At 38.1% G+C, this 14175-nt stretch overlaps 1 protein-coding gene across 1 annotated transcript; it reads right to left on the bottom strand.

Moving 5' to 3' along the window:
- Window positions 1-524: 524 nt before the first annotated feature.
- Window positions 525-13909, bottom strand: LOC106153663 (neuralized-like protein 4). Its single transcript, XM_013527666.3, has 17 exons — window positions 13758-13909; window positions 11551-11751; window positions 10677-10866; window positions 7511-7813; window positions 7174-7312; window positions 6488-6764; window positions 5915-6077; window positions 5522-5693; window positions 4997-5264; window positions 4699-4852; window positions 3892-4340; window positions 2805-3408; window positions 2564-2650; window positions 2295-2433; window positions 1927-2042; window positions 1419-1566; window positions 525-1196 (listed from the first exon to the last, which is right to left on the bottom strand). Exons 2-17 carry the CDS (start codon window positions 11725-11727, stop codon window positions 977-979), a joined length of 3606 nt encoding a protein of 1201 aa, XP_013383120.2. The 5' UTR covers window positions 11728-11751; window positions 13758-13909; the 3' UTR covers window positions 525-976.
- Between the last annotated feature and the right edge of the window lie 266 nt (window positions 13910-14175).

Here is a 14175-nt window from a genome sequence, read left to right as displayed (position 1 = left end):
TTCCATATTCCAAATGGTGCTCTTCAACCCGTAAAACAAATTATACAGATATGACCGTTTTCTTAAACATACGTGCATAGCGGTATACAAGAAAGTCAAACGTCTAACACGAAAACAACCAGTCCAAGTGCCAACAACCGAGTTCCCTTGCTAAACGTGGCGTCTTAATTTCTGTATATACAAATATATAATTGATGAATATCATGTTTAAAAACACACTAGCCTGCAAATTTGTTTCATTTATCGTCAGAAAAGCTAACCGCATGCAAAGAAATATACTTTAGATAACTTTGATAAAAAGATTCGTTTTTGGTTATTTCCAGACTATTGGGTTTTATTATACCTCTATCCAGGCCTCTGATTGGTCAGGAAAATTGGCGGGAAAATCCCAGATGAGATACCTTTACACTTAGAATTTTTTCAACGATATCTTACAAGGCGATATATGGCGGGCACCGCAGTTTTATAAAAAGGGTTTGAAATTCATTTGTATTAATTCATGAATAAAAACAACGAAACAATCATCATTTTTCATAGCTTTCATATAATTAAAAATTGAGAGAGCATTTGAAGTTTTGAATAACACAATAAAAATTTCTTGAATTACACATAACATGAGTATGAGTTAATACGTGTGTGCCAATACAGATATTTTCACGAGGCCACACATCTTTAATGCTCCTATTAATTTGTGTGCAACTCTAAGCGTGATTAATAAAATTTCACGGCATAAACTGATACGCCAAATGTAACCTTTTTAGCTGCAACCTTTAAGGTAACATTTTCAGCTGTAACTTTTAAAGCAAAGACAAAAATTGCAGGCTAGTTTACCACATTTGCTAGTTTGAAGCCGCTTTATTAAACAAAAACACTGAAGCATGTTGATAAAGTTCTAGTATTGCTGTTGTGAACTGTTCTCAAACCAATCCTGAACAAGGTGGCGCTACCATATTGCTCTTGCACATTGCATCTTTATTCAAGCACTGACTTCCTCTTCCAACTTCACTAGCAGGCCATAGAGGACAGTGCTACCTCTCTCCTCTGTCGCCCATTCTATTTCCTGGTTATCAAATTTTGGGTCTATCTGGCTCAGGGCTCCAATGGTTTGGTCACCTACAACGTAACTATCCGGGCGAATGCAGATTTGGAATGCAACGCGAGCTACGTAGTTCTTTTCTGTTGTAGCATCCTTGTACCTGTAAAAAAAGCACATATTCCTTCAAAATACATTGACTGATCAACTACCTTCTACCAGTACTTCTTAAGGACAGATGATTGAAAACAAAAATTTCTTTTCTTAGAAAATTTACAATGAATAAAATTGAACTCCCTTTCTTTATTTGACTTTTAATGTACGAAGCCATCAAAAATCTGTCTTTAGATGTAAAAAATATCAAAGGTCGGGACGGAAGCCTTACTTGTGCGGCATAGCATAAGCATTATGTCCTGCATATCGGATGCTGGGCGATACAAAGATTTTCTTGATGTTGAATCCTTCTGGCTTCCTTTCCTCTGTGAAATGCCCTTTGCACACACTTATTTTTTCTCCGCCAAGAGCAGTGTCACCTATAAGAAAGTCAAGATGTAATTTTACGTTTTTAAGGGGACAAAATAAACTGCAATTTCATAGCGCAGATGAGTAAATAGATTTTAAGTGTACCCCTTTTTCTACTAAGAAATGTGGTAAATGAAGGGGTTTATGTTGATTCATCTTTTTCATATTCTTGTTTTACACCTGTAGCGTTGTTTCAAATTCATTTTTCCCTAATAAGACGAGGCCATCAAAGCAACAACAAAAAAAAACAAAAAAAACAAAAAACAATACGGAGGTGTATTTAATAACCTGTAAAAGACAAAATTTGCTTTTTTGTTGTATTAAAGAGTGATTCATAAAATTTGAACACAATATATTCAATCAAAACGAACCTGGCATCAAAAGTTCTCCCACTTGTAATATTTTAGCAACCGCAGTGCTCCTGGTCCCATGGTAAGCTCTGTGCCAGGCTTCTAAAACATTCATGGCTTTGGCTTTTGCAGGCAAACTTTGTAGAGAAAAAAAATTAAAGTAAATGTTAACATGCAGATGGCAAAAGTATGATGACAGCAATCCGGAAATCAAGCCCCATTATCTGGCACGAAAACGGTGCGAAGAAAACTGGATGTGCTTTCTATTTGACAACCTTATAGGCATTAACCAACGACAGGAAAAACAAGACATCTTTTTTGTTATGCTATTCCCATGCTGTTGTTTTAACTCTACACACCTATCAAATTAAACGCTGTTTATTTCTCACCTCAAAGCGTATCTACACCAGCCAGCAGGAATACCGTAATCTTTGGGAGGGTCTCCCCTGGTATAATACAAGTCATCTCCACGGTCTGTGTGACAGACGCTGCAGTAGCACCGGTCAAATTCGTGGTCGAAAAACGCATCTATGGGAGAAAAGTTCATAAGATATCTGTAACGGATTACATTTCGCGCGAGCGCGTTTGTGTGTGTGTGTGTGTGTGTGTGTGTGTGTGTGTGAGAGAGAGAGAGAGAGAGAGAGAGAGAGATACTTGCCATTTAAGTTAAGGGTTTTCATGTAAGCGTTGCATATCTCTTTATAGTCACACTTTCTTCTTTTAGGTGCAGTTGGTTTCGGCATATCTGAAATGTATTTCTTTAAATAAATAACAGAATTCTTGATCTCGATCAGAAATAATGTCTGCTTCTCTTGTAATACACTTTTCATAATAAGCAAATAAATGAACTCCATCAACACATTCACATTATTAAAAGTCATTAAATATGTTTCAATCACCTGGCATCATCTGGACAAAAGAGTCCTGCGAAGGCAACTTGAGCAACAGTCTTTCTGAGGCCTGTCGGACTGCCTCCACTGGGCTGTTTTTCATAGTAGCAAGAACCCCATGTAAACCTGGTGTTGCGGCAATGTGCTGCACCGTTGTGTCGTCCACCATTTCCAACAACGCCATCGCCGCGCACTCTTGCTCACTGGGTCGGCCAAGTTTCATGATTTTCACAAATGTGTTAACACCTTGTTTTTTAACAACATTTATTCGGTTCCCTTTGTTCTTGGCAAGGTTGGCCAGTCCGACCAGGACTTCATCTACATGATAACCAGTTTCGCTCATGTGGGTAGTTTTGTTATTGAATGCCTCTTCCAGGATTTGTAAGATGAAAGCGATGGAATTTTCGTCTGCCTGAATGTAATGGTGTTCATCAATAGCAACCATGTAGGAGAGGGCCATAAGGGCGTGGGTGCTCAATTCCTTAATCTTGCTATTACGGTAGGGCAAGATGGCGTCGATAACTTGCAGTCTCCTTATGACACCGCGGTTTTCAGTAACTTTGGCGCAGTTATGTAGGAGAATAAGATTAGTTTTCACCACGTCCAGCAATTTCTAAAAATGCAATAAAGGATATGGTTATGCTAAAATTACTATGAAGACTATAGTTACGGGTTTCAACAAAAATCTTTCATGTACATTTATATGACGATCACTTGTGTGATGTTACAAAGTATATTAAAGGGATAATAACTCTTTGTTTTGGCCAAAAAATGAATTTTCCTGGAGTAAACAACAATTTTCCCATACTTACTAATGGTTAATGAATCCATTTTTAGATTCAAAATAGTCCCTGTTTTTTTTCTAAAAAGTTTTTTTTTTGTTAAAATCTCTTAAGAGATTATAACAGAGTACAGCCGTCAGTGGAGGTCACGTGGTCTGAAGACCACCTCAGATATCAGAACTGCCATTTTTGTGGCAAAACAGAATATATTATATTTCTGTGAGTTATTCACAATGCTTTTATTGTGAAATATAAATCTCATATGAAGAGTTATTATCACTTTAAGTATACATTAATACCCAGTAAAGCGTTACCTCGTCAGTTTCGTAAGATTTGTTCTTGTATTTCTGTAGCTCGGATACCATAATTGCTAATAAATCTGTTTCCCCAAGAGCGCGAGCGAACTTCAGGGAATCATCGCTGTACCAAACGCAAATTTTTCGCAGTGTACTATAGCATTCCTGGATGTAATCTACTTCTAGGCCGCACTCACGCAGGAACTTTATATAGTCGACGATGTGTGTTGCCCCCTGCATCTCTGTGAACTTTTCACCCATCGCCTTGCGAAGCAACGGGTCCTGGTGGCTCCGATAAAGTTCCAATAAATTTTCTTGCGCCATCTGTTTCACTTTCTTTATTGATGCTTCATTCTTGATCTTCAGTAACTCCACTGTTTGCTTCATTTTCATCAAAGCGGTGTTAACTTCGGAGTTGGGATTAGGCCCAGGCGCCGTTTGTTTGGTTTCCATTTCTGTGTCGGGCACTAAAAATAATGAAATAAACTTTAAAAAAACGAAGTGCTCATTTTACAATGATGTATCTAATTATCGAATAAAGAAATTATTAAGATTATTATTAAAGAAGAAATAATTATCTTATTAAAAGTTGAGTTAACTTCTGTGAAAATAGTCGCTTATAATGACTGGCGTTTAACTGCATCTTCCAAAAAATATTTCAGTAAATTATAAGTAAAATGGAATGTGATATGGCGCTTAAGACGAACATTTTTGACAGCCATGGCATACACAGGTAAAGTTCCAAAAATATTTACAGTCACCTAGAGTGTCAATACACAAAATAAAAATTGGTGTAATGAACATCAAATAGTAAATTTAACTCACTGTTTAAGGACACTTCAAAAGTGCAACCATGGACATCTACGATTGCAAATACTTTCTCAGGGATTCTATCTGCAGCCGCCCCGAAATCTTGACCGTTGTAGAAAAAGTGAACGGTGTTATCGCTTGCCCTCATCACACCGACCCTATCTCCATTCTGTTTCAAAACAAATTAAAAGACGGAAATAACGTCAAACACAACAATCAAAAAGTTGTCATTCAAAGCTAATTTCAGAGTATTCATGTGTTTAACCGAATGCGCTGTTTTCTCAAAATACTGTACTTAAATCGATAAGTTTACCTTGACTCTGTTTAGATTCATGTTCAATTTTTTCTCTACTCTTCTGTCGTGAAACACCTCGTCTCCGACCCACGACCACGTGACTTCAGCTATTTGACCAGGTAGCGTGCGGGGGATCTCAAAACCAGAATGTAAATCAACAAGACCAATTTTGAGGCCTTCGTGGTCCCACTTGCTGATGGTCTTATCCACTCTGATCTCGAACATTTCGCCGGATTGCAGCGGTCTAGAGCTAAGGACTATCCCATTATCGCAGTCGGTCATATAACTGGAAGTTTTAAACGAAAGAGAGTAGTAATTTAATTGTTGAATAACTGCACAAACTACAAAGACTAAAGGCCTATATAATTCTTTACTGCATCATAGTGATCACAGCGCTGTTTTAAAATGTAGTCATGTCCATACCAGGAATGAAATAAAGAATACCAATGTTATTTTAATTCAATTATTTAGTTAATACATAGGGCCCATATTTCTCCATTCTTGAAATATCAAAAGGCTAAGCACGTATCATTCTAAACCTACTTTCGTCTGGTTGCAGTTTTCTGGTCACTTGACATTTCTACATTTTTTCCACAAGTTTTGCGGAATGTGATTGGGGGAGGCGGTGGAGAGGTTGGAGAGGTAGACTTTGCAGCCTCTTGAGTTTGCCCACTAGGTTCTTCTTCCTTTTCTATTGGTGCTTCTACCTTAGGGCCTTTATCAAATGAAAGAGACTCAGATCGCTCAGAATAATATATAGATTGGTTATCAATTTGCAAAGCACAGTCTCGTGGTAAACTAAGCTAAAAACAGAGATATGTAGAAGGGTTATTACTTTTCAACCTATCACACATGTCAGTGATAACTTATGCATTGGCGATGGCGACAGAAATGCAATGGCGACAGAAATCATACAAAAACTTGAAGAATACATACTTGTGATGCTGACTTGTACGGTTTGCATGTAGATATCCACAACTCCGTAGATAGTGGTGGGGAACCTGTCGTTAATAGTGCCAATGTATTCACCATTGACAAATATATCCAGTCGCCCTTGAGCATCACGTTTCACTCCCAGTTTAGATAACTTCCCAGTTGACTAAGTGAAAAAGTGAACGTATTCAAGAAAAAGTCAGGCTTAAGGCCATGTTAACTGCTAGATTCCATTACTCTATGTTCAAACCAAGACCAATCTTTTGCTAATTCTTAATTTCGGTCTAAATGAAGGAATAAGAATTTTCAAAATGCCAATTAATGCTTTCACAAACAGATATCAAGATTTACTGCTTAACTTGTCTGCCATGTACTATTCTGGGACTAATGCAATTGCTGCAGTTTTTTTTAAGAAATGAAAATTAATTTTTTTAGTTTTCGGTAAAAAAAAGACATTTTATTTCCGTCTCCCCATAACCTAAGAGTGCACACTGGAGGATTCACATAAGGATCGGGAGGTCACTTCATTTTTGGCCTCTCACCAACCCCCAGATCCACCTACGAGTGTATCGATACCTGAAGTTCATAGATGTCTTTGGGCATGTTCGCCACTTTGAGTGAATTCAACAACATTTCAGCTCCACTGTACATCCAGGTCTGACCAACTTTGCAGTCAGTCATGGTGGCTGGAACAGAACTCAGCTGCTGAGGGTTCACAGTGGTAACGCCTATTTCCACGGAACCAGGTTTATCAGAACCCTTGATTCTCTTGTCTATGTGGATTTCAAAGAGTTCTTCTGTTTCCAAGGGCCGAGAAGTGAACACCACTGCGTTCTTGTCATTGTTGAGGGGACTTGAAAACATTAAAGTGTTTAAATAAATTTTTTAAACGTATCTAAGGCATTCAGTGAAGGTGAATGTAAAGTTCAAAACAATGGATGAAAAAATAAATAAAAAACAAGTCCTTAGTATGCTTACTTAAGAACATGCAATATTGTATAGATATTTTAAAGTTATCCTATCGGTTCGTTCTGGTAGGGGTAGGTGTTGGAAAGGGTAGGTAGGGTGACTTAGAGTAAAGCAGAGCCATACGTAGGTCAATAGTAAGACGAAACGCGTTTGTTCAATACAGCTTGGGCGGATGGATTTGGCTTCAACACTGCGACAGACATTTGCAGTTATGAATGCACCACATTTTTCAAAATTCTAATATGTGGAATAAAGTTTGATTTTTGAACAATATTATCTTAGAATACACTTACTCTTCTCGTGCGGCTGTTCTGTAGTTGTTCAAAAACTTGACGGCACTGCCGTGCACTTTACTATGGAAGGTGAATGCCCCTGCAGCAGATGCTGGTCGCGGACTTGTGATTGGTGTAGGGCCAACAGTTGGACCAGAATCTAAATAAGAGTTTTTTCAAATTCCAAATTTCAACAAATAGAGCAACGTTGGGATTGTAATTTGTAAACGATTGAAGATATTATCGATGACAAAAATCTAAGCAGCAATAAGATAAATATTAAAAACTTGATGCTTAATTTTGATAATTATATATGTTCTAATTACAGAATATAATGTTATATAATTTTTAATATCACCTGTGCCACCTAAGTAGTGGATTCCAATCTCAGCCCCGTCTCTAGTGGCACTTATGGCAGGGGACAACGGTCGATTGATGCTCCTCAGTCCAGTCAGAGCTACGCCGTAGTTTTCACCTCCACCTTTAAATCCCAGCACACCAGTATCCATGTTCAGAATAACTGTAATGTCCTCTGGGGCTTCGAATCCAGGCATTTTACCGTCTGGATAACGTCTGATAGTACAGTCGTTATAGATCAAAAGATTCCGTGCGATGTCCCAGCCTAGAGACTGGTCGTTGGAACCAATCAAGTGTGTGAAACCTGAATCGAAGTATAAATGGGATTATTTTATTCAAAATTCACGTCAAACTGTTATATTATATGCCAGAGCAAAAAAATAGTAGGGCATAGCATACCAGAACTTGCGTGTTTAGCTATTTGTCTTTCTGTGAATCACACACTTATGTCATATGAATAATCAGTACAGTCCATAACATTTCTGTCGAATACGATGTGCTTTTACTTATCTGGACGTCCACGATACTGGATAACAACAATGGGTTATCATCTTTGAATGCCTGTCAAAATATTACCATGTGTTGGATTACAATGGGTGTGCTTTCATGTGAAAGGGGATGGATTTGTTTTACTATAACAAACAATTTTGTGTTTCCAAACATTGCTGTGTATTTTAAACTTTTTAATTCTTGGCCGAAAATGACACTAAATAAAAACAGTGCTTAAAAATCTGGGACACAGACATACCAGTCTGTTTTGCAGCTGTACACTTTGGAAAAGAAAACTCTCAGAATAGTACTGTCATGTTTTTTGGTTATCTCAAGGATCATTTACGGTTCACACACTAAAGAATTTTGATGGTTGAAGAAAACGGGTTTTTGTGCATTACCATCGTTTCCGTTTTCAACTTCAGTACAGAGTATCTCCCATACACGTGAACTATACAAATCGTTCAATTTTGGAATTTAAATACCTGAAATACAGTCTGCTTTTCATAAAATAACAATGTGTTATCTGAGCGTGTAATCACACATGTTATAGCCCAATGTTTCGTTTCCTTCAGACACTCACGACAGCGAAGCCACAGCTATCGTGAAGTTTCGGTTCCCCGTTCAGATTTAGCCAAAGGACCTAGCGTTGATTGTGAAAATTTCCACTGATGACGTAATGACCCCGTCACATAAATATTAATGAGACCAATTAAATTAGTAAAATCCGGTTCCCAGTTTTTGACGTGTAACTCACGAAAATCGACTTCATGTCATCGCTGTTTAACCGCCGATTCAAGATCGCAGCGTGCTTTTCGAACTCTGCGAAGTTAGGTGTACTCTTTCCTGATAATTTTCGTATGTTTAGTGTTGTTTTCCAAAATTTATGAATATAAAGCAAAATACGATACATATTCTAACCAGAGAGCGTGCTCACAAAATATGCGCCATGTTGAAATTTTGATCACATGCCCAATTGTTGTTACCCAGTATCCTGGACGTGCTGATATATACAGACTTGACATTTAATATGGAATATTTCAGTTTCGAAGGTATACCTAGGTAAAAATAAGTTATTTTTTTCAAAAAACTCCGATCTCATATAAGATTTGTGAATGTAAAAGTGTGCAGTCAGGTGTGTCACTACCAATTAACTGACTTTCATGCCTGTTGCGCTGCTACATTATGTAATTTGCAGTGATTTAATTGGGTAGTGTTCCTTTGGGCTGATCAAAGCTTGGCTTAGGCAAAGCTTGGTTCTGTCAAAAAAGTATCCATATTTCGGCAACTACTGCATAGAAGAATTTGACATTTTGCATGCAAGCGGTCAGTTTTGCAGTGCATAAGATGAGTCAAGTAGTGCATTACAAATCTGTTAATCTAAGGCAGAATGGCGCGAAAAAGACAGACATAACCAGACAGATCATAGCGCCAAACGGAACGGTCCCCACAGTTTTATAGAGTAATGCCCAGACTGATGTACCTACACAGAGGTCACCCCAATGTATCAAAATTTTACCTACAGGATACAAGACCCACTGTCTTTCGGGATACGCTGCTGCAACTAAACAAAAAACACAGTCCGTTCAGAACGAGGGGTAAATTGCCACTAAAATGCGTTTTTCAAGGCCCTTAGCGAACACCAAACTGGTTTTAGCAGGTAAGAACACCAAATGACCTCCGAAGTACCCACTGTATACAGCAAAACATCGTCGTCTGTTTCTCTAATGAATTGGGGGCCATGAACGATTCTGGGTAGAACACTGAAACTGCGTGGCTTTCTTTATTGAGGTCAGATTTCACCTGTACCGCCCAATTAGTCAAAACAGAGTTTACAGATATCCAGAAGAGGCCTACGACGAAGCATATGCCGGGTCTAAAGTGACAAGGGTGGTTGACAGCGTCAGTATTTGGAGTACATTCCACATTGGTGCCAAAACACCAATGGTAGTCATCGACGAAAACCTGAACCAGATCAAATAAAGGAATAATCTCGGAACCACTTGACTATCATTTGATAGGGGGCACCTTAGGAACAATTCTAGGTTGCACGATGAGGTTGCAGGTTCACACAGAGCACTTTTAATGGCAGATAACTTAAAGAACCAAGGGAATGAGCAGCTACCCTGGTCATCAAAATCGCCACATTTGAACCACATAGACAATATTTCGGTAGACCATTACTCACCAATCAACTGCCTACATGTCCTACAACAAAACTGGACCAGATTGGACAATTTTAGACCGATGCCTGGAATGCTATTCCAGATTGAACTCTAAAAACCTACCCCCAAGAAATGCCTTGCCGCTTGAGAGCGCTGGCAACAGCCACGAAGAGGCCAGGCGTAACAAGACCATTACTGTGACTAGCAACTGACATGAGGGTCTTTTGTGGAGCGTATTACCCTTTTACAGACGATAATTTGGAAAATGTGGAGATCCAAAATATCTCTTTTAATGGGAGTCGTATGACATAGAATAGGCGATGTGTTTTTGTTTGCTACTCTGGCGAATTCCATTTATGAACTGATGTCACAATGACATCAAAGAGTTAATTTAAAGTTATTAAAACACGATTTTAATCCTTATTTTCATTTATCAGTCAGCAAAATAGGAAAAAACTGATAAAAAATTATTTCGAAAAAAATATTCCATATTAAATGTCAAGTCTCACTTGCCTATGCATTTTAAAGGGGCCTGGGTGGAGGCCACGCCCACCATTGCGTGAGAGCCGCGGTGCTGCTTTGGCCAATGAATACGCCAGATGTGGGTGCCGTTCCTGTAACTCTTTTTACCACGAACGGCGTCAGTGCGCATCTCTGGGATTGGTAAAAGGGGTGACAGAGTTCTAGAAACCTTTTTTCTAACCTGAAGGTAGATTGATCAATACCGAGTTTTGAGAAAGAGTATCAATTTTACCATCAATTTTTACAAAGAGAAGCTAGTAAAAAAACTTTTTGACTTTACATATATAGATATCAAAAAAGAAAAAAAAAGCAGAGTAAATAAAGTGATAGGAAAATTGGATAGTAAAAGAGTTTTACAAATTTTTTACAAATTTCAGCAATTCAACTAAGACAAAAACAAAGTATATATCTGCTATGAGGTTAATTATGCAGAAATACCTCTAGATATCACAAAATGACATTTAACGATTGAAAAAGTAGACTAATATTGTCCTTCAGTGAACCTCTCAAAAGATTTATACTTAAAGAAACTTGATAAGAAATTGTCCCAAATGGCCTGATGGTTAGAATGTTTATTACTAATCAAAGGCCTCAATATTAGGAAAAGCCACATAACTACTACACATTCTAAAGCCACTTACAGTAAAACATAACATAATTCTGATTAAATTTTAAGACTTTAAAACTCTCACTCGGCCAAATATTTTAGATTAAATGAAACATTGCTCGAGATCATGCATATCAGATTTGAAATGATTGTGTAGGAGAAGACATTTGAAAAGAATTGATAGTCCGATCGAGCAGATAAGAGTGCATAAAAAGAGTAACAAATCAGTCAGTACAAAACCAGTTCGAATATCCTGACCTTAAGTCCATCTTCCAGCACATCCATATTATCTGAACAATCATCAGGGTCCCAACCATGCTGTGTCATTATAGGTTCAGAACTGCTCCGTCCCATCCGTGCCTCCTCCAAACTTCTTAGCAGTGCCAGCATGGCAAGATCACTACCAAGCTCCCGACTACTCAGTTCGTTACCCATTGCGACGTTTTCAACAACTCTTTACTGTAATTAAAAAAGTGCAAGGAAGTACATAAGAATTCTTTGCTTGTACCCGCATGACAACATGTGACGTTTTGTTCTACCTGCCGATCTGCATATCATTGGCATTTTCAAAAGGGGACATGATCGAGAATCCGTACGCCAACTGCTCCCCCTACCCTAATTTGAACTTTGTGTCTTTATCATAACAATGTGAATCATCCAAGAGAACCTAAAACGAAACTGATGGCTCTACGTGACGTTATACGTGATTGGAAAACGTGCAAGAATCCTCGGTAGGTGGGGTTCACGTTTAGGCGATACGGGTAAAGCATTAGTAACGTCGTAGTGCATTTTATTTTATTTTATTTTATTTTATTTTATTTTATTTTATTTCTTTAAATCTAATTCTCAATTTATTTATTTTATTACTTTTACTTTGTACATTTATCAAATTTTGCTCCGAAGAATATTATGTCCGATTTTTATAACTGGCCGAATAAACTCTTATCTTATAACATATTTTGTATACAAAACATGCACCTGAAATGTCCATTTGTGAAGCAAAACAAAAGTCACATGTAAAACTTGGTGAAGCGTACTGAATTGCAAAAGACAATTCTGTGATCCTGTCAGCTTTTATGTTCCATTTTATTCATTTATTTATTTATGTATTATTTTTTGTCGCAACATTCTCCTCACCACTCTTCCTCCAAATACCTCGAAATCTCGCTTGATTTTATGCTAAGTGGAAAGGTTTTTGGGCTTATCTATCAGATGATTCCCATTCACAAATTTTGTACTCTGGGCTTGTCAGAAGAAAGAAAATGGAAACAGTTGTGCGGGCGAGCGCTAATATGCTGATTATCTGGAGTGCCCGTCACTTAAGACGGGATTACTCCCCTCTCCCTCCTCCTCATGTGTTATCGGCAGTGAACCTCCCTCCGACATGTTATTTAAAGTTTATATCAAGATAAAATGACACATGGCAGTCTGGGACGGTAGCCACCGGCCAGCAAAATTTCGTGCGGAGTAGTTAATTTTTCAGAATGTGTGATGTAACTGGTCCAACATGGCCCACACTTTCTCTAAAATACGTCTGCATGTGTCTTGCTTGCTACCTACAAGCGAATTCAAAATCAAATTCTCCCAAACTACTCAAATACCTATGTAGTAAAATACACCGATGTTATTCACCACGACTACACATTTGGCAAGTACCTGCTTTCCGGATCGTAAGCGATCCGAGCGAGACGAGAAAGCAATTTCATATATATGTTCAAAAGACTTCGTAAGCGGAAGATTGCCAGCGGAACACCGGTTAAGCCTAGATTACATTTACCATGCGACGTCCGTACCCTCTACCAGGGCGAGTGATAGATTTTTTACAGATATTCACAGATATGTCTCTAGCTAGATAGATGGTCATTTAGGGCTCAACTCAGTTGAGTAGGCCTATCTGTAAAAAATCTATTACTCGCCCTGGTACAGGGTACGACGTCCGTACGGTGTACGTACACTGCCCGTAAATCCCTTTCCGGTGGCCATGTATGAAATCCAGCGGTTTCAAGCTAAATTTTTGACGTATTTTGAAAATGGTAGATCTACGCACGGAGGCTGTAGGATTATCGTAGATGGTATCGCACAAATCAGGCTAGGCTTCATTGTTATAACTAGTATTTAGGCAATTGGGGTAAATATTTGGTCTTATTGAATTTTTTCGATCAGATCTGTTGAAGGCACCTGACATTCTGCGACATTTATCAAATCAAAACGGTCACTCTTTTATCCTTGCTAAACCGTTGTTTTAAAAAGCAGCAAGAAGTGAACATATGCATCATGCAGAAAAAAGTGCAGGGTAAACGAAACGAAAGTACTTGTTTACGCTGTTGCTTAAATATTCGTAGGCCTACTTGCTTTCATTTTATTCAATCCGAACTCGAATCGAAACCGGGATTTTAACTACATCAGCACTGGATCAATTTTAACAAATCTGAACTTCAGTTGAGCGAATACTGACATTAACTCACCTGTCTTCAACCTGCAAAGATGCACCAAGCGTCGAAACCAAGTGATAATGACCTGTGAAATGACGATAGGTGACTCTCTGTTTGACAAATAACATAAGGCTATTGAGTACAACGCACTCTATCGGTGACATTCCTCCCTATTTTTAGCAAAGGGGAACTCCCAAGGAAATTTTTAAAACCCAAAATAGGACCAAAACTGCGTGATGGGGATTTTTTCTTTTTTTACGTTTAAAGATTATGAAATATGTATTGAGGGCACAGGCTTTTCAAAAACCCGATCGACCGAGTATTTTGTGTTTTATAAACAATAGGCCTGCCATATGTATATGCTGTAGCCTACCAGTATAAAATGAAACTATTTTAATTTAATAATTAAAATTAATTATAAAGAACAATTAATTTTAATTATTCCCAAATC

The sequence above is a fragment of the Lingula anatina genome, chromosome 1 (assembly GCF_051362555.1).
Source record: "Lingula anatina isolate TDL-2025a chromosome 1, LinAna3.0, whole genome shotgun sequence".
NCBI classification, from domain to species: domain Eukaryota; kingdom Metazoa; phylum Brachiopoda; class Lingulata; order Lingulida; family Lingulidae; genus Lingula; species Lingula anatina.
The sequence above is the reverse complement of the archived record's forward strand: the minus strand, read 5'-3'. Positions and strand labels throughout refer to the sequence as shown.

Coding starts and splice junctions, on each gene's coding strand:
- LOC106153663 (XM_013527666.3), bottom strand. CDS start 11,727: ATGGGTAACGAACTGAGTAGTCGGGAGCTTGGTAGTGATCTTGCCATG. Junction 6,078..6,487: donor AAGACATCTATGAACTTCAG/GTATCGATACAC, acceptor TTTTTCACTTAG/TCAACTGGGAAGTTATCTAA. Junction 2,043..2,294: donor TGGTGTAGATACGCTTTGAG/GTGAGAAATAAA, acceptor TTCTCTACAAAG/TTTGCCTGCAAAAGCCAAAG.